Source organism: Phoenix dactylifera, chromosome 9 (assembly GCF_009389715.1).
Source record: "Phoenix dactylifera cultivar Barhee BC4 chromosome 9, palm_55x_up_171113_PBpolish2nd_filt_p, whole genome shotgun sequence".
In the NCBI taxonomy this organism is placed as follows: domain Eukaryota; kingdom Viridiplantae; phylum Streptophyta; class Magnoliopsida; order Arecales; family Arecaceae; genus Phoenix; species Phoenix dactylifera.
The window spans coordinates 12,431,310-12,452,374 of record NC_052400.1 but is presented as its reverse complement, the minus strand read 5'-3'; the positions used below and the strand labels follow the sequence as shown (position 1 = coordinate 12,452,374).

Here is a 21,065-nt window from a genome sequence, read left to right as displayed (position 1 = left end):
ATGCTTACATGACCTCAATCACTTTGTGACACTTAATAATGCAGTCAAGAAATTTGATCAGATCTGCCGAACTAGAAATGCAAACTAGTCTTATTAATTTAGCAAAAAATAACGCATGTCTAATACTTGATGACTTTCTAGATAACGAGGAATAAAGGGAACCAGAAAGATGGCGACAGTCGATGCTTTGTAAAAAAAGATCACGCCGAAATACTTTTTAGGTAACGAAAGTTGCACCACCGAGGATCTGAACTTTATAAATAAGCTAGACTTAATTGTGAGCAGCAGATGCACATTGCCTTCCAAATTGCGACATATTTAGCTATCATGGCTATCAAGCATACGCGTTCTGCCAACGGGGAGATGACAGTGGAAGACTTCAAGGAGTGGCTAAAGAACTTCGACAAAGATAAGGATGGACGCATTAGTAGAGATGAACTACGTGATGCCATCCGTAGCAAAGGAGGGAGGTTCACCACCTGGAAGAGCAGTCGTGGGATCCGGCATGCCGACTCGAATCGCAACGGGTTCATCGATGATGCCGAGATTGATAACCTTGTCGCGTTTGCACAGAAACACTTGGGCATGAAGATCGTCCCATATTAGCTCCTGGACCAGATAGTTTGATTGCTATATAAACTAGTATGGTCTTATCTACCAGTTGGACAGTATGTTTTAGTTGCATACTAGTATTGTGATCATATGTTTTCCACTCCAAACGTGACTTGTGTGGCATGGTATTGTGAAAGGCATTGCATCATATTTGTCAATGATTTTTCTTAATTTTTATATAAAAGGGTGCAGATGGTAGGTGGGAAGAATATATGACTTTGTATAATGTAATTTGCTTTCGTTCTTGTGTGTTTCTTCTGATTGTGTGTTGTTTAAAGTAATGTTATGTCTCAAGAACTGTTTGATGCTGTGTTTCAGCGTTGGATCCTAGAGTTGGCTACAAGAGGGACATAATTAATAAGCGAAAAAATTAGGGGGAGAAAAGGTAAGTCTCAGTAAAGGGGGAGACGAGGCAGAAGATAAGAAGATTGTTTTCTTTTCTTTTTTTTTGGGATGTGATTGGGGGGTGGTACCCACCTGATTTTATTGAAGAGTGTGTGGTATGGAAGATAAGAAGATTGTTTTGCACCGTCTTTCCTACGATACCATCCTTTTCAGTTCTTTCATCCAGCTTGAAAACAAGTTTGCTTGGATTATTAGGAACATTAGCTTGCACCCTTACAGATGCTTACCTGATAATAATGGCTTCTATTGATTTAAAAACCTCTCCGGAAGGGCATAAAGTTCTGCTAAAACCAACTTTAAACTTAAACTAGTGGGCATCTCTCTGTGTACAATTTGACAAACTGCAATATTTATCACTCTGTCAATCATGCGCCACCCCACTAAATTAGTGTTACTGGATTGAGCACTGATCTGCCTTCACCTCATGATATTTCTGCATATCTCCATGTTTTTAGGATGCATGTTTTATATTATTTTCCCTGAAAAAAACATCCAGGCATATGTCAGATGCTGACAAACTTAACAAGATGCAAGATGTTATTTTATAAGAAGGGGTTTTAGATGAAAGAAGAGATTTCTGGTGCTAGAGCACACACAATATCACTATATCTCAAAACTATTTCAATCTTTTAATAAAGGTTTAAAAATATTCTGAGAAAAATCCAATATTACTGATCTGCACATAGGTCCATTCCACAACATCTTAAGACTATTACAATCTGTTAACCAAAGTTTAAAAACTCTAAAAAGGTAAAATAAGTACCTAATATGTGGTTAGGTCTGTTCCACAATGTCTTAAAGATGGTAACACTACAATCTTTTAAGCCAGAGTAGTGATAGCGCACCGCAGCTTTCATACTACAAAGTTACACAGCTGATGGGACTCCTACAGCTCCATTCACTGACAATGTCATCAAGTGGAGCCATAGGACCCATCAAACTTCAGCTATTAACTCGATTTTGAGAGATTGCTGCATTACGTTCTCTTTTAACTAATTAGATTACATCGTCTGCTGCTCTTTGGACCTTATTTTGAGTGCTCGAATCAAGCTTACAACAGGAAGAGGCAGAAAGAAGACGAACACCCTAGATGAACTTGAGTCATCTTAGTTCATCAAGATCTGACAAAGTTGTTTTATACAAGATTTTTAGTAAGCCAAAGAACAACCATTGAGTTAATACCAATGTCATAAAAATTAAAAGATAACATCAACCTGTACACTGCTTTCACTAGATCTAAAGCACATTGACATTTGATGTACTAAAAGCTAACACATGAATGATGGCTAATAAGAATGGAATTGACATTACATTTATTTGCAACTATTCTGTTTTTTCTTTTCATACAATAACTAATGAATGAAAAAGAGCGGTTACATTACTTGTATGACCTTACGGTGCAAGTGTACAAATCCATCAGGTAAAATACGTCTGTCTCCATAATCCATTAATGTGTATGTACAATGTCCAGCTGACAATCTATCATGCTTTTACCATACCCAACCAGTGATTAGCCTGTGAAAGTGAATAGCATTTAAGGAATCTTACATAATATATGCTACTCAACCAGATAGAGGAACGAGTGTTAGAACCAAAATTATCCAAAATCAGTGAAGGAATAAAACAATGTTCAAGCATAATATTAATACATGGTCGAACGGCCTATTGTCTGTCTTGAAATGGAGCATTATAACTGTACATAGGTTGACTTACCAAGCTCCAGTCACATTAGCTATTTATTTCTAATACTAAAGATGAGAGAGTTTCCATCTCATCAATCAAGATAGCACATATTTTAACATACACAGATCCATCATGCATCCATACATTATAGAATCATGCATATATCCATAAATACACAGATAGCGGTTGATAAATCATTTCATTGCAAGGGCAAGCTGCATGTGTGCTTCCTCTCTCGAGGATTGCTAAGCTAATAAATTATTATCGTTACATCAGATTTACATAACAAGCAACTTAATAACTTTACCTGAAGGTTCTCAAGTGATGCTTGCAGGCACTCTCCAGCTTCACGCTCCACGTGGTTAGTTCAACTCCTCTTGCAAGGACATAGATAGGTTCAAACATCAATTTCAGGAAGAGGCAACTTCCAGTAATTCCAGGAATTATAGTCCTCCTAAAGCCAAAAATTTCAAATGAAAGCACACAAAATTAATTTAAGCATACTAAAGTAAAGAAATGAAAAGCCAACCACCCTTCACTAATGTAAGATAGTAATAGCTAGAAAAAGAATCATCCAATTCCAAGAAACATTACTCCCAAGATCAGGCATTAAATATATTACTAAATATTATGATCCAAAGTGATTTTACCAAAAATGTGAGGTATAGGAATATAGGATTAACCTGCTCAGCTGAGGACATGGGAGGAAACATTCCATTGACTAAAGCATGAAGGGAAGTATATGACTTTGTATCAACTCGACGGTTCACTGTAACTTCACCCTAGCCATTTAAAATAACGAACTTCAATTGATTTAAACCATTGATGATTGTTGCAGTTTCTTTAATACCATCAAAATCTAAAAATCTTACCTTGGGATTGATTATGAAGATCTTTCCTATAGGAATTCCAACTTTAAGGTAGCTAATCTCATCCGTGTCTCTGTTTCCGAAGCCAGCATAGAATGGGTTGCAATCAGAAGGAAATAATGCCCTGATTTCCTGCAAAATATCATAGAAGTAAGAGCTTGCATAGAATGTGTTGCAATCAGAAAGAAATAATATGCCTTTAGAACAAGGTTTCGAATATCGTGGGATGGGACTGTATTTGTTTTTCTATGGAATGGAATGCCACCCATCCTCACACTCAAGACTGTGGATATCTCGTCCCACCCTGGTCTATTTTCCAACTTGTCCCATTCTGACACTTGGGATGGTGCCCCATCCAGACACTTGAGACGGTGGGATGCCCCATCATCCCATTGGTATTTAAAACCTTTCCTTGAAATTATATCTTTCCAAGAAAACAAAAACCTTCTGAAATGTATAGACAAAACCTTTCTAGTGTGACACGTTGAAGCAAAAGAAAAAGAAGCCGGCATATATCAAACATAACCAAGCACATTTAATAAATTGGTACAGTAAAGTTAAGACATGCCTGAGCTTTAACATATGTATATGGAATTTTTGGCCATTTTGTGAGCTAGAACCATATGTTCACTATCAGCTCCAGAGAAAGCTAAAATGCTTTATCCATGAATGTTGACCACCTTTGTCACAAGTACTCCTTGGCCCAACATTGTAAACCAAGCAAACAAAGAAATCATTACAAGAAAAAAAATGCAAGAGCTATTAACCTTTCACTGTTGCATTTCTGTAGTGAAGGGGCAAAGGCCGTAATTTTATATCTGCATCAAAATATATAAATGTTTAGCGCAATGTCCCAGCGAAAATTTTCATTCCTTTTGACTTGGTAATGGAAAGCCTATCTATGGTCCCCATGCACCACATAAGTGTGGTGCTTACTCGTAATAGTTTGATTCTTTTTATTGCATATATTTAGATCAATACCTTGTGGGAGTATTGCCTTCACTCTTGCACCTCCCTCAAGTAAAGAATATCAGAGCCCTGTATCACTATTCCAGAACTTTTCCAGAAGCTTTGGAGACAACAGTAACTCACTGCCAAACACCACTGTAGGATCGATTGACACACCAAAACTGGAACAAACCAAAAAGTTGGACCTGAATACTAACGGAAAACCCATCCACTACAAAATCACCTTATCACTCTTTGAGATCTGGAAAATAGAGACCTCCATGCAGATGGCAGCAGTTTTTTGCACAGTTGCTGTATTATTTGCCGACCCACGAACTTCAATGCTAGGATTATGCTAACGTTATTTGTACCTAGGAATCCTCTCTTAGAACATGTTTGGTTGCTTGTAAGTGGGAGGCTGACCACTCACTTCATCGAAGTGACTTTAAGTCACCACCAGCCGAAGTCACTTCATGCATTTTTAAGCTCGGTTCCTCTCGCAACGAGAAATCACTTCAGGCCACATCACGATAACCAAATGCCCAAAGTGACTTCATGCATACCTTAAGTGACTTTGAAGTCTGGAAAGCCTAACAGATCACCCCACGGTTAGCTCCTAGGCAACCACCACCAGTCAATCATCTTGCACACCCAAACTTATCTCAATCAGCTCATGAATAATCTTTAATTTTTCTTGCAGTAGGATCATAATGATTGTCACGCCCCCGCCTGCACGGGGCACGTGAGGCACCCAGTGCCCACGAGGGGGCCGCATGAGGGAGGAATATGGAGCTTCCCTGCCAGATATTGTCCGGTTCCAGGGCTTCACGCAAGCGTCCTTCACCCCTTTCCGGTTTTGTTTTCCATCCAAAACGCGTCTGCAGGATTTGGAGACACCCGCCTCATATGCCCAGGCTCTGGAACGAGTCCTTCCAATGTGGGACTATTGAGCCTCACACCCTTCCCACCATCGGACAAGAGCCGTCCTCGGCTCTGATACCAAATGTCATGCCCCCGCCTGCGCGGGGCATGTGAGGCACCCAGTGCCCACATGAGCCTGGGCATATGAGGCGAGTATCTCCAAATCCTGCAGACGCGTTTTGGATGGAAAACAAAATCGGAGAGGGGTGAAGGACGTTTGCGTGAAGCCCTGGAACCGGACAATATCTGGCAGGAGAGCCCCATGTTCCCCCCTCATGTAGCCCCCACGTGGGCACTGGGTGCCTCACGTGCCCCGCGCAGGCGGAGGCGTGACATTTGGTATCAGAGCTGAAGACGACTCTTGTCCAATGGTGGGAAGGGTGTGAGGCCCAATAGTCCCACATCGGAAAGACTCGTTCCAGAGCCTGGGCATATGAGATGGGTGTCTTCAGATCCTGTAGACGCGTTTTTGGTGGAAAACAAAACCGAGGAGGGGTGAAGGATGCTTGCATGAAGCCCTGGAACCGGACAATATCTGGCAGGGGAGTCCCGTGTTCCCTCATGTGGCCCCCACGTGGGCACTGGGTGCCTCACGTGTCCCGCGCAGGCGGGGGCATGACAGAAGGCTCATTGGATTGGTATCGGGGCTTCTACTGACTGGCGATCGGTTCGGTATGGTACATGTATGTACCTTACTAGTTCGAGACATATTGAACCAGTGGGAGGGAGAGAGAGAAGGAAAGGAAGGAAAAGAGAGGAGGGAGGGAGGGAGGGAGAGGAAGGAAGAGAGAGGGGGGCTTATGAAGAGGGGGGAGAGGGGGAAGGAGAGGGAGGAGGAGAGGAAAGAGATGGAAGGAGAGAGAGAGGGGGGGTCTTACTGAGGGAGGAAGAGAAAGGGAGTGAGGAAGAGGTAGGGGATGTCGAAAGTCCCAAACTGTGACCCTAACCCCAATCATCGATAAGGGCCAGAGATATCGGCAAGAGTATCCATGGCATCGATCAAGAGCGACAGTATTGTCTTTAGCATCAATCGAGGGCGACGACATTGAATAAAAAAGAATATACTCCTAGGAGAATCAGAAACTGGTTTAAGGTAGTAGTAAATAATTTTGAACTCTAGCAGGATTATGGTTTTCAGTCCAAGGATCATGTAATTGATTGTTCTTCATGTAATATCTGCAAAAAGAATATAATGTGTTGCTAAGGAAAATTGATTTTACAATAAGGGCCCAGCCATGTGTCATCAACAGGTGATAAACAAGAATAATGCAGAATAGAATAAAAAAGCTGTTTGTAATATTAGAGATCAGAATTATGGACCAGGTTTACAACCTATAAGAGGACAACCATTAATAAGTAAAAGTAGGAAGAAAAGTTAGTGGCTGAGGAAAACAAATGAATCCATCTTTAATCCTCAGTGACATCAAAAGATCTGGATACCATGTACAATAATAAGAAAATCACTTTATAGGAAGCTGACCGATTTGCACTGCTACACAAAGTAGACAACCAAAACTACCATTTTTTGCATGAGTTTCTTCATGATAATGGTAATATACAAACAAATTAGTAGAAGACACATTAATAGTCATATTTGATTGTTAAGTGCATTTAGAAATTCATGTTAACACCCACAAAAAGTCACAGCAGAAGTTTTCAGCTCATTTTCAAAATCCAATCTATTAGTTAGACGATTAAATAAAGATAAGATAACAATAATAAGGTTCAAGAAACAAGCACCTCTGAGAAAATCCAACATGCAAGAGCAGAACTCACCTCTAGGCATGAGATCTTGAATTCGTGAGGAGCTCTTCTGATAACTACAATTAATAAAGTTAAAGAACTCAATTTCACATTATTTTAAACATAGAACAAAGGCACAATAGCTTCAACATATTTCCTTCGGAGCAAAAGAATCAAGTTTTGTAGAACATATATGGAAAAAGGATTAAGCCAAACAATACTGTAAATAAAAAGAAAATGAAATACTTGTCTGGTTCAAAATGTCTCACATGGAACTCAAACTATTTCACTTCTGACTTTGCAGTGTCATAAATTGAAATAAAACTTCAAATAGAATGGTTAGAACTTAGAAGCTTCATTCAAACTCTCAACCCGAAACACAAATATCCAAGTTTCAAGTAGCATGGTCAAGGAATTTTGGCTAAAACTAGTTTATGGGATCAAAATTCTAAAGTTCATAGCTACTCTTGGTTGTTTTCTTCACAAGCTTTGAGAAAAATGAAACCATTGCATATGTTACAAAATTTAAAAAAAAAAATAGAGAAAACTAACTGCTTTGACAAGTTTTGGCTAAGTCCTAAAACTCAAGACTCATATGCACCTGAATAATCATATGCTAAATTTCCCTCAAACCGTAAAATGATGTGTTATACTCCAACCAGAATTTTTTAACAATATATTTAAAAATATATATTCTTTTGATATCTCAATGCTAAAGCACCCAAGATGATACATCCAAGGGTCCCAACTCCCAAATAATATTATGTACTTTAAATTAAAAGTAAATTATTATCATGACTTGTTTTATTTTTCATAATTTTATTTGACATTTTTCTATACAATTTTTTCAATCAGGATGCTGAAAATAAAACCAAAACTACCAAAGCCACTGCAATTGTCAAAATAGAAATTCATTTCATCCAGTCAAAACTCAAAACTGAAACCTAAAATTGCATTTTTAAACCTTGTCTAGTAGAATATAAAAATACCAAAAAGCAAGGAATCCTTGCACCTAAAAAATCAGAAACAAAGACCATAAGCTGTTAGGAGCTGGCCCTTTGCCTAACGAGTTTAGCTTTTTGGGTCTAGTGGTAAGTTATCATAAGCAACCATCTAGAAGATGAATCAAGACCAACTAAATTTAAATAATTTTCAGTATAATCTGAATTAGCAAGTCCCTATATGAGAAAATGAATAATTAGAACATTTAGAATTACTTAGACCACCCACTGACATAGGCACATATTGGCATATGCTTTCATAAGACACAGAAATGAAGTTAGGTGCTTTTCATATAATCTCATATCTCCTATGGGAAAAACAAATTGTTTTACATTTTACTTCTTTCCTTTGGTCCACATCTCTTTAGCCTTCTATACCTCTTTCACCTCCTTCCACTCATTTTACCTTCCTTTTCTTTGATCCAGGAATTTCAGACTTTCCCTAAATTTTATAGCCCCATTCTTTCTTTGGTGGCCTCAATAGCAACTTCTACTAATTTTCTTGGTGGCTTCACAAGTAACTAATAACATCACATTATTAGCCTTTATGATGGTACACCTTATAAGACAAGATTTACAGGTTTTATTTCTGGCATTCTTTTAATGGCAATCATCATGCCACTAAGATTCATCCAAGTGTGTGAAATGTGAATTCTCTAAGAAGCTCATGACACAAACGTCAATTACAAACTTTTATCATTAACAATCTATAAATTTTGTTTATGTTTTCTGTTTGGGCTCTCATGAGTTCAATTGATAAATCTTTTAAGATACATGATGCAGGTAGCAGAAATCTGTTGAACTGTATTGGGGCATCCAACTGAACACAAACATCAAGTTTCAAGTATGCATGAGGGTAAATAGTGCCTCCCTATAGGTTACTCGTGTAATATGAATCCTCAATAATCCACAAGAAATAACATGGAGATGCAACAAGAGTCTAATTTAAAGTGAGAACTATAATTAGCATAGCTTAAGTAAGAGTCTGAAGTACATCAGCATATATTCTAGCACACGTTGATGCCTCTAACTCAAAATATAGGTAATCTCTAAGACTGAACATAACAAAATATATTTTACATGCAACTCTTCCAATATCGATAGCAAAATCAAAAGCAAAAAAAAAAGAAGAAAGAAAGAAAATTACAATAACCACCTTCTCTGTAAAGTGAAGGAAATAGTCCATCTGGAGATATAACAACTGGACCATCAGGAAGCACTTTCCCGTCCTGCAAATTACAACATATTTACATCTCTAGGAAATGAGAGTATGTCTTCGTCACTACCTTCATGGTTATATTTAGAAATGAAGATAACATAGAAAGGACAACTTTATAATGCTGATAACAGAATTGAGAATTGGTTCTCTATATGTGACCTGTTTAAGGTTGAAAAGGAACTGCCTTGTTAGATGCGCCTGTGAAATTGCACGTGCACTGAGAAAGAGCAGTTGATATCCATTCTCCTATAACAAACTCAAATATGCTTACAAAGATGACATGGTGCAATATCCTAGATCTCATTGGGCATAAGCAAGAGAAAAAGGATGCAATTATAAAGACAATGCACTATGGTACAAGTGATTCAGTTTTTAACTGCATATCAAATGGACACAGAATATCATCTACTACCTTTCCTCAAAAACCTAGTTCAAAATATGAGCAGGTATGAATTCCAAGAGTTCAAGCAACAACAACATACATAGCAAGCTAATTTGTAAGCCTGCTGAAAATATCAGGAAATATGCAAGAGAACTTATAGATCAAGTGTCCGAACAAACAGGTATGAAGTTCAAGAGTCGAAGCAATAACAACAAACATAAGATGATAAGAAGCTAATTTGTAAGCCCACTGAAAATATCAAAAACATGCAAGTTTTTCTCAATAATATATTCGTCAAGACTTCAGGGTTGTTCCTAATTTTTGGCTTAATTCTCTTCGAATTTGGACCATGAAGGTATTCATCACATATTTTGTTGACCTTTTTGACAAAATATGATTCAATAATTAATGAGTCAACTTGACAAGACACAATTAAAAGCTATCAACATTAGTGCTCTATGTCAATTTATTGAATGATTTCTTTAACTACCGCATGATTAATCTCCTAACAACCATGAGTCATCTGTCTTGATCACTTTATGGTTTGTTTCTCTGATCTCAACTTGTCTTTTAATAAGATCTTCAAATAACAAAAGACCCTCTCTTCTAACTGTACCCTAAAAATACACAATTAATCGTATTATGCTGGCTACAGAAAGAAGCATACTCTAACATGAGTCTTTTTGGTTTTTCATCACATAAACTAAAATGTATAGTTTCTTGTTAGGATGTCCAATAAATGCACGCATTTGTGACTTAAGGGTAACTCCGAAAATGGCAACAGGGATCAGATAATTACATGGTTCAAAAGATTGGGAATTAAGAAGTTCTGAGCATGTAAGATGACCAAAACAAAGATTAGAACGTTGAGATGGATTTGGGGCAACTCTAGGAAGGATACAAAAAGAAGCGAACACAAGAGGTGAAGTGCAAAACTTCTAGAAATTGAATGGGTACATGCATATTAAATGAAGATCTAATAAAGCTCTGTTTGATGAGATATCGGATTTCCTTGTAGGGATAGAAAGAAAAGTAAATGGCCTAGGATAACAAAAATAAAAGTCATGTAGAGCAAAAGCTTTTTTGAATAACTCTCAATAAACTAAGAACTTAAGGCAAGGGTTAATTGTAGGAAATATATTGTAGTTCTGCTGTTACCAGATTATTTTAAATTGTTTAGAAGAGCAAAATGCTTCTAAGTTTCATCAAGTCAATCTTCACTAAGGAGATTAATTATCTCATTCAATCCATGTTTTATAAGTCTCTGATAAAGTTTAAACATCTCTGTGCAGGTTAATATGAGTTTGTGGTTTGCAGCAACCAGAGTCATGAAAATCTTATCAGATAAGCTTAATTGGATGAGGGTAGTAGTTTAGGCATGCAATTCACACTTAACTGGGTAAGTTTCGAAAAATAGACCATATTGCAGTACATAAAGTCTTATGCTCTAGTATGTACTAATACATCTCATGTTCCATATTGTCTTGTATCAAACAAATCATGAGTAGATGGATATAAGGGTATACCATAGTATATACCATGTTGATATGTGATCAATAAGACCAATACCGTGGGTGTTTCGCATGGTTGCAAAAACCATAGAAGCGGGATGATATAACCAGTTCCGTACCATTCCAAGATGAAACTGGCACCAGCAATGGCTGCCGAAATGCTAAAATAGTCGTATTAGTATGGACTAGCCATACCAATCTATATCAGTCTGTATCGATGTGCACTTGCAGTACTAAACCAACCATACCAGTCAATATCGATGGTTTTTCTTTTTTTTTTTCTTGAAAGAGCTCAGTTTCCGTACATACCATCCATACCGCTACCATATCAATACTATAGCGTTCCGATGGAAAAACATTATAGTATTTGGTACCAGTATTTAAAATCTTGGTGTTACAAACCGTGCTGGGAAATCAAGTCATTTGTGAATGGGAAGTAAATATTCAATTGTAGCAATTCAACTCAAGGATGTCCATTAGGTGTCCCTATGAGCATACAGGAAGACAAAAATCATATAAAATGTCCAGACTCCTTTAGCCATTTTGAAATATTTTGTGCTTCTATATCCATTTTGACAAATAGAGAGAGGATCAAGAAAAGCAAAAAGTGACACCAGATGTAGCCTTTTATAGGATAATTAGCAAAGAAAATACATATGCCAAATTCAAATAAATGGAACAAGGCTTGGTGATTAAGATTACAGTTATGATCTGTATTTAATACATAAAGTCTCATCCACAATGCGTTATTGAACTTACCAAGTGCAATGATAACTTTATAATCTCCATTAAACCAAATCCATAGCTTAATACGGATAAAAGAAGTGACCGTTTACTAAAGTTTTATTCGTAAAAACGTTTAATGTTAAGTTGCCACTATCGCAAATGTGGAAACTTGTAGCGAACCTTAATTGCAGAAAATAGATGTGCAACACCAGTCTGGGACCAATCTACACCAACTAGAGGCATGAACTGTCCAAGAACATCTGATCTGTAAAATCAGCAAAAAGATATAGCAAAATCAGCAAAACCAAGACCTTCAAAAGATAAAGCAATTCCCCAGTCCGGAACTACACACAAACATAGAGACAGAAAAATTTCCATGCAAAAGAAGTTCTCCACTGCCCTATTTAAAGTATAAAATTCTTACCTATGATCTAAAGAGGAATAAAATAGAACAGCTTATTGCACATCTACAACAGTAGAGCTCAGATCATCCGTTTGCAATCAAAAAAGTTTTGTACGTAAAGGCTGCCAAAGTCGACAAAATCTATACAAGTGGCTACTCAGAGAAAATTTAATACAAAGATATTTGTCTCATATTGAGTTTTTAAGCAACCAGATATAATGATGCCAAACAGTGTGGAAGTTGCAAATACATTCAATGCTCCTAACTAGCATGCTTTTGCCTAAATAACTCCAGGATAACAAGAGTGGGTAAGAGATATTACTTGGAATGATCAGCAGGCTGATGCAATACGATGAGACACAAAGAGGATATGCCGGTTCATCAGTGGAAGCCGACAGGGAACATCATCTTTAGTGTGCTTTGGTTGCTCATGAAATGGAAATAAAACAAGAGGTATAGTAGTATACAAAAGATAAGATGACAGCCTCAACTCCTATATCCATAGAGCCATGCCAAATCTTATGCTTTTCTGCTTCCATGAATTGCACTTCCCAGACTTCAATTTCACTTGGATTACATCCATATGGACTTCTTACCCAAGGTACGCGGTACCGACCGTACCGACGTACCGGTGGGCATCGGTACCGGTACGGTGCCAAACCAAACCGAGCCGAACCGGTACTGTACCGATGGGGCTAAAAACCAAAAAAAATTTGGAGCCGGTATGGACCGGTTCGGTTCGGGCCGGTACCGGTTCGGTACGGGCCGGTACCGAGTCGGTTTGGGTCAGTACCGATCGGTACGGGCCAGTACGCGTCGGTACCCGGTCGGTACGGGCTGGTACGGTTCGGTACCGAAATATATAGATGTACCGTACCGGTAGGATCCGGTACCGGTATGTACCGGCCGGTACCGGCCCGTATCGGACGGTACCGGCAGACTATGTTCTTACCATTATTTAATCCTATGCCCTTAAAAGACTTCCCATGTGATGCAGGAGCATTTTTGGGGTCCAAATCCATGCCATAGGACTGTTACCCTTTTGGTGTTTAAACAATTAATGATGTTTTATTAAATGTTTTCTATTTACAAAGGGGAACTATTATTCAGCACTGTTCCCACTACAGTAGCCAACAGCAATGACAACTGTTGAGAACTTTAATTTTAAGAGTTTTTAGCTGTCCATCAAGTGTCCAGTTGGCATATCTTACATAATTTTTAGATACTTTAATTGGAGTTAAATTAGTGAGAAAAAAGGAGGTGGTTGCTGATTTGTTTAGGAGATTCACTTTCCAATTTTAGTGATTCTTTTTGCTGTCAAACCATGCGGAAAGCATTCTACAGTCATTATACGAGTCCTTTCTTGAGTAAGAAGCAAAGTCTGCCGTATTGGCCCATACCGTACCGGAAGAAAATTGGTACGAAATACATTCAAGTCGGTACAAGTCCCATACCGGGGTGTTCCGACATGTGCCGAGGTGTGTACCGGTCCATACCGAGGCATATCGAGATGAAATTGAGAAAATGGGTAAGAAAACTATTTCGGCACAAAGGTGTATCGTACTGCACCGTACCGAATCAATAAAATACCGATACAGTATCCGGTACCGAGATTGCGGACCTTGATAAGAAGAAATATTTTCTAGTCAATTTAGTCCATATAAATAAGTCTATGTGAACTCCTTTATCTATTTCAGTTATAAAATTTCTATTTTTTAATACGTTTCTATGTAGAACTTGGGCTGTGCCTATCTTACTTTCAGTTTGATTGGAAAATTGATCTTATTTGATCCCTTTTACCATAGCAATTAAAACTTTCCTCTTCTTCCCTATTCCTGAAAATTGGACAGCAAGCTAGATATTTGTTTTTAGGGCCTTCCATACATCAACATGTATGAAAGATTGATGCCAAAGCATTGATTGTCTGGAAATTAAAAGACTAAAAGCCATCAAAAATACATGAAGCTCAATGACGTAAAAAGTCTACAACAACAATGGAGAGGAAATCAAGATTTTAATCATTGGATGGCTGAAAATCTGAGAGTAGCTGCTAAACCTTTTGATGATCGATATAAATGTTAAAATCAAAGAAATGAGATCTTGCTGCAATTGAACTACTATTACTACTGAATATAGGTGATTTAATTTGAATTCATCACCATTCACAAGTGGTCATTAAGCCATTGAGGCTCCTTGCATTCTTTCTCCTGAGTTAATTCTGGCATGGTCTTACCCGCTATTGGGGTCCAGTTCAACCGTTCACCAGTTGGATCAGTTAGAAACATTATAAAAAAGTTATATCGACCAGCCTGCAACATTTTCAAGTAACCTGAGTTTCTACTACATATTTAGGTAGTTTGACTATCAAAGGGTCGAAAATCACTTTTTGAGTACTGGAGACCAATCAAACTGGTTATAGCTTTGAAGTGCTTTGTACCGTAACTAAAAATAGTAAGGTTTTATGTATCTTCGTTTCTGTATCAGCCAACTACGATATACATATCATTTTTTTCGCAGTGATGGCACTCAGCAAGAATCAACATGAAAAGATAGGAAGACCTGTCTATACATCTATGATCACATACAAAGATGCACCAGGAAAATTCATAGCTATCTAACATATATCATGTTAGATAGTTTTTAGTGATAATAATACATGTTCCAGATCTTATAACATACATATTTGACTCTTAGAGGCACAAGTACATTATAAACTTCTTTGGTAGACAAGTCATTTTCATTGAACACCACTGTAAACTCACATGCTAATAAATATATGTAACAATATTAAATAAAAACCACATTATTTGAAAAGAAAAAAACAAGTGTTACAAAAGAAAATTCAATTAAGCAAGTCTAACAGATGTCAGAAAAATGCCTACATTATGTAAATTGAATCGGCACTTCAAAAGCTTGCAAAGGCATAGGTGACAGAATCTTGGATCAACATAATGAAAATAGCAGACCAAGCTTACTTTCTGGGACCATAGATCCATAAGTCAGGAGGACTCTAGGAAGAGTATGGAATTTGCTATGTTATTTAGATATTGATGGAATATCAAGACAATACTACACTAAGAGCCTTCTTTATTAGTAATAATAAATACGAAAGTAAACCAAATTGCATGATTTATCATGGATCATGCTTCCCTGTCTCATCCCAGAAAGCAACCAGCTCTTTTATTTATACTTATTAGAAAATGAGTGGTAAAGAAGGCGGACACCTCAACTTTTGTCAGTGGGCTAGAACACACAAGGAATTGCAGTTTTATGACCAGATCTGACAACCTATGGGCATAGTGCTTCTTCCAATCATTACTTCCCAAATCAGAATGCAAGGCTGGCCATTGTCTGAGATGAAACAGCTGCACCTGCTGGCCATCCTAAATAAACAAAGTCATCTTAAATGTACGTCTTGAAAGAGCAAGTAGAGAACTCACTTAGTAATTGTTCCATCAACATCAGAGATAACTATGTGAGTATTCCATTTCCATAGATATATACTAGCATCCACCTGTTGAATGTAAAAATGCATTAGGTAATAGACTTACAACTTAAAATATGTCTATAATGGGTAAAGCTATGAAAACAATAACCTGTTGCCGCCCAAGCATCGCAGTGGAGAAACTAAATGTTATGATATTCCGACCCTCCTTAAGATTTAAGGAAGCAAGCTGTTCGGAAGTCGGAGCAAGTGATTGCACCTTCTTCCTCATACTCCTGGCGTTCAGCATGTCATTTTCCCCAGTCAGGTTTTTAGTCTTCTCAGAAGCGGAATCTACATCTATTTCACTAAGACCTTCATGGGCTGCGTGCACGGTGCTTATGGTTCTAGATCTTTTAAAGTTGAACGGCCAAAGCCTCCAGCTAACCCCAGGTGGTACTGTGCCACTTGAATTATCCCCTTGAAGCTTTTTCTCTTCTCGATCCACAGGTATCATACCTTCAGTTTTGAATATTTGTTCCTGACCAAAAGAAACCATTCCCAAAATGATTGGTGCAGCTGCATCCCACGGATAATAATGATCACCAATTTTGACAACTAGCTTATCATTCTTCACAAGCGATGGGCCCAATGCACAAAATTTCTCTAAATTCACTTTTTCAGAATTAAATGCTTGACAAGCTGCAGAAGCCCCCATCCCTTCATATAACAAGTGTTTGCAGAGGGAAAACTCTGTGTAGAAGTACATAATATATAAAAACTCCAAATTTAGTTCAAAAATATGCATGTGTCCAATATTCTAATCATGTATAACCCAGATCTGAAGAGGCATGATAATTTGCAAAGGCTTTGCTGATATACAATTCAAGATGCATCTGTTCAGCAGAATATTTTGGTGCAACCTTTAAAAGTAGAATTTACCAAAGAACCACTAGGCAAAGTAATATATATAGCTTTGCTAGACTTATATACATACAGAAGCAGCGGGAAAAAGATTCATTCACTCACCAACAGCAGGGTTGATTGGAGTGCCGTTCTGCTCTCCCTTATTTTCGACATCAACGACTGTAGCAACATGTTCAGGTCTAACTTGACCTTGCTCTTCACTGCTGTGAGAGTCTGCCTCCGATTTTGAAGAGCTCGAACATTCCTTCTCAAGTACATCCAGCACATCAATTGTAGATTTTAAATTCAGTGAGCAACTTAGTGGTTGAAGAAGATTGGATCCTTCAAGATCATGAATGTCAGAACGGATATTGGGTAAAGATCTTGCTGACAGTTCATTTCCGGCCTTATTTGTCCAGCTTCCAGGAATATTTATTGGACTGGCATGAGGTCTTGACACATTAGAAAAGCCTTCAAAAAACTGCTTATTTTCTATGTCTTTCAATTCATGCTCCTTGAGGTCAGCTTCTGCAGTGACCATTTGGTGATCTTCTGTTTCCACTGCTGTGTCATCAAGCGATAACTCAGGGTCAATTTCTTTAGCAGCAAAGCTGTGAGGGTCACTGAATGGGAACTGATCATCCTCTGAGCCCTCAGGGGACAGGGCATTGGCTTTCATTTCTTCCACAGATTCAGAAGCAATACCATATTCTTGAGCATTACTATCACCATTCAAGATACAAGATTCATTCACATTAACTCCCTTCCAAACATTTTCTATCCCTTCTACTTGATAGGTAGAGTCAAGTCGCTTGATCTCAATGAGGTCTGTAGTTTCTCCCGCCTCCATCTGAGTTTCATTCCCAAAGTAATCACATTGGTTACTACTTGTTTGCTTCACCTGAGTCAATTCCTCAATTACTCCGTTAGGTGAAGAACGAAGGCCACTCAAAATTTGTTCAGAAGCCATAATGGAAGAAGAGTCAGCATTGCTTGGACAGTCACATTGATCATTTTGAGCGATAGAAGAAACCTCAACTCTGGAAATCTCCGAAGTCTGGTCATGACATCCACTCAAATTTTCTTTGCTTGGGCAAGCACCTGATTCTAGTTGTGACCTTACTGCAGAGATTGGCTCACTTGTGTCACACTGAGTTTCACAACTTATCTTTCCCTGTCCAACCCCACCTGAAAAGAGGTCCGCAGCATGAGGAGCTTGGTTCATGGAAACATTGAGCCTGCGGATTGAGCTTTCTAGAGTTTCACAGTAGCTGAAAGAAGAAATTTCCTTCTCTTCATTTTCAAGAACAGAAAAATCATTGGTTGAACCTGTGCACATTGCACTCAATGACTGTACTGAATCATGAGAAAGAGCATCCAAACCAGGACTTTGAACGTTAATTTGATTCGATTCTATTCTTACTAATTCAAAGACTGCCTCATTCTTATCAGCTGTATTGCTGGTCTCTGAAGTGTAAACATTTACAACGTCCTCATGGGAAGTTATCTCTCCAAAATCCTTTTTGTTTATCATATCATTTCCAAAACTGTCACCCAATCGGTCCCTATGGGAACCAGTTGAATCATTAAAAGAATCACAACTTTGGCTATTAGCGTCAGGATCCTTGGATTCTGAAGTCACTTCATCAGAGATGAACTCGCACCTATCAGCTACATTGTCATTCTCAGAAGTGCAAATCTCTATAACCTCCTCATCATCTCTCATACATGGAGAATCATGCTTAACTATCTCTTCCAAATGATTTTTACTTGCAGTACTGCTTCCAAAATTATCATCGAGGTCCTCACCATGAGAATTAACCATTTCATCATGATCAGGGCCTTTCTTCAAAGAAGGTGTATGTGTACTTTGTTCTTTTTCAATAACATTCACATCTTTATCGTCACTTTCAGATGGTTTTCCAAGAGAATTATCAGCCCTCCGATCACTGGTCGGGAGATTGGTCGACCACTTCACTTCCAAGAGGTCAGCTGCAATCTCTGCACGCTCCAACGAACTCACCCTCTCTGCATTGCTCCCCTCATCTTTATCCTTCATCGACTTCCGTCCAAACATACGACCCAAAATTGTTGAGTGCCTTGAACTTGTTCGCTTGACAATCTTCCCATTCCCCATATCCATGTGGCTAATCGTCTCTCCCCGACCACCATCAAAATCACAGCTCTGAATCTTCTTCAATTGTCCATTTGGCATCTTCTCATCTATCTCGTCTCCAGAGGATGTGGGAGACACAAGGAAGTCTCCTTCTTCGGCATCAGACTCCATGAGGAAATAGGCTTCACCTTTATGATCCAAGAACATGTGGAATCCAGCTTCGACTCCATTGACAGATATGTTGACAACTTTCTCCTTCGTCTTCAGCACACCTTGAAATTTCCCGAACCGAACATACCACGGCGAGGTCTTGAAGCTCCCATCCTGCTGCTGAACCACAATTATGTCCACAGCTCCTCCAAACGGGTGGAAAGGCCCCGAGACGGTGTTCGCCCCCCGGGTGATGTAGCTGCTCAACTTCTCCACCGCATACATCTTCCCCAAATTCCCACCTTTCCGATGTCCCAGATCATAAAACCGCTACAGGATTCACGCTTCACCAAGATCCAATCCCTAGAAGCCCTCCAGCTTCAGAAGACACCGCCTGGAACATAACCAATGATACCCCAAACAGACGGACATCGAAGCCTCAAAAACCTACCAAGATCGCTGTTTTTCTTCAAATTATCGGACAACCAGGTCGGAAAACCTCAGATTTCTCCGAAAAAATCCGAATCAAAACGAAAAAAAAAAGAAGCAAGGAATGTAAACACCGAAGCCGGATCGAAAGAACAAAATCTCGCCAAAACGCGATCTTCATTCTTTACATTTTACAAACACCCAGATCAGAAAAACCTTCCCAAATGCCGAACCTCGAAGGCAGATCCCATCAAGAACCGCAGAAAGGAAAAAACCGATGCCGAATTACCGATCCAAATCTCAGATCGCGAATCCCTCCTCGACCGACCGTTCGGGATCCAGGAGAAGGAGAAGCCGCCGAGGAGGAAGAGGAAGTTGAAGGAGAAAGGCCTAAGGAAGAGGCGGAAGGCAGCGGAATCGAAGCATATTCAAATTAAAATTCGGGGAATAAGCCAGAGTATCAAATCATCGGGACCGAAAGCGCCTTGCAGCGGAGAAAAGCGGTATTTTTCGGGCTAGAGAGACGTTGGAGTGCGAACCCTCGAGACAGGAGAAAAAATAGTTGAACGCGAAGGGCGGCCAGCCAACTTGGCATTTCCTCGTTGGAAGGGATCGCGTTCTCCGCCTCAAGGTCCCCTCCTTCGCTACGCCCTTGGCTAACGACGGTGGATATTTGCTGAAAGTTCCACGTGTCTCCGTTCCGGCAATGGGAGCGATGGAATGGAGAGCGGGTGAAAGGTGCTTATGATACTTCTGTGAGGGTGACGGGTTCTTGCGTTTGATTTCCCGTCGCCACGTCAGATGTGTCGGGAGACAGGGGTATGGCAGGGGACGGGGTTGTATCTTTCACGCGAAAGAAGGATTCACCTTCCTTCGCGCGAATTCACCGTTGGATCGCGCAATGGTCTCCTCGAGATTTGTGCAGGCAGAGTTTTAACGCTTTGATAGCTGTGCATAATAAGATCCAACGGCCAACATTGCGAAAGAAGTTCAATCATCCTCTCGCATGAAAGATATAACCCAAACCCGAATGGGAGCTCCACGCTAGATGCTGAGATGTGAAAGAGATGTTAAACTAGGTCGGTTCGGTGGCTTTTCTTTTCTGGTTTTTTGTTTATTTGTTTATTTGTTTGGAGGAATGCTGGGACTTGTTTGCACCGAAACTTTTGCATTTTAAGTAAAATAAATTGATTGCAGGCTCGTGGAGTGCGCATGGCTTGTTTATATGAAACAGGAAATATTTGATGGTCTGTTTTGATCTCTTTGATTGGAAGCAGATATCATATATTCTATTGAAAAAGAGGACTTAGTTAACTATTTTGATTCTAATTTAGATGCCATCTTTCTTTCTCTTTGTTAGCCATCAATTGGAGAACAAAGGCGAGTAGGTGCATTTGTAATTGAATTGTAAATTCATGACCAAGACATGCCCCTAATTTGCATGCTGGGAACAAAAAGGGATGTATCTATGACCATGAGGTCCGAGCCCCCAGCTTCTAGAGAAGACATATGGATAAAGAGAAAAGGGAAAAGATAAATGCATGTGAAAGGAAGTATGGATGGCTATGAGATTCGATCTTATAGAGAGGACACACAAAGAGAAAAACGATGGTGATT

The 21,065-nt window shown here is 39.0% G+C and overlaps 2 protein-coding genes across 11 annotated transcripts; one reads left to right on the top strand and one right to left on the bottom strand.

Annotated features, from left to right (window-relative positions):
- Nucleotides 1–278: 278 nt before the first annotated feature.
- Nucleotides 279–857, top strand: LOC113462379 (calmodulin-1-like). The gene has a single exon (XM_026802508.2). It carries the CDS (start codon nt 289–291, stop codon nt 604–606), a length of 318 nt encoding a protein of 105 aa, XP_026658309.2. The 5' UTR covers nt 279–288; the 3' UTR covers nt 607–857.
- A 327-nt stretch (nt 858–1,184) lies between these two features.
- LOC103701810 (phosphatidate phosphatase PAH2-like) lies at nt 1,185–19,993 on the bottom strand. 10 transcript variants are annotated; one of them, XM_039130063.1, is made up of 12 exons: nt 16,877–19,993; nt 16,020–16,600; nt 15,864–15,937; nt 12,201–12,285; nt 9,561–9,647; nt 9,339–9,411; nt 7,215–7,258; nt 3,573–3,701; nt 3,384–3,482; nt 3,008–3,154; nt 2,409–2,532; nt 1,185–1,496 (listed from the first exon to the last, which is right to left on the bottom strand). In XM_039130063.1, the coding sequence occupies exons 1-10, from the start codon at nt 19,302–19,304 to the stop codon at nt 3,098–3,100; spliced, it is 3,657 nt and encodes a 1,218-aa protein (XP_038985991.1). In that variant the 5' UTR covers nt 19,305–19,993; the 3' UTR covers nt 1,185–1,496; nt 2,409–2,532; nt 3,008–3,097. The 10 variants fall into 10 exon arrangements, with proteins under 10 accessions (XP_038985991.1, XP_038985992.1, XP_038985994.1 ...); XM_039130064.1 differs by lacking the exon at nt 2,409–2,532; XM_039130066.1 differs by lacking the exon at nt 2,409–2,532 and having other exon boundaries at nt 3,008–3,076.
- Nucleotides 19,994–21,065: the final 1,072 nt, after the last annotated feature.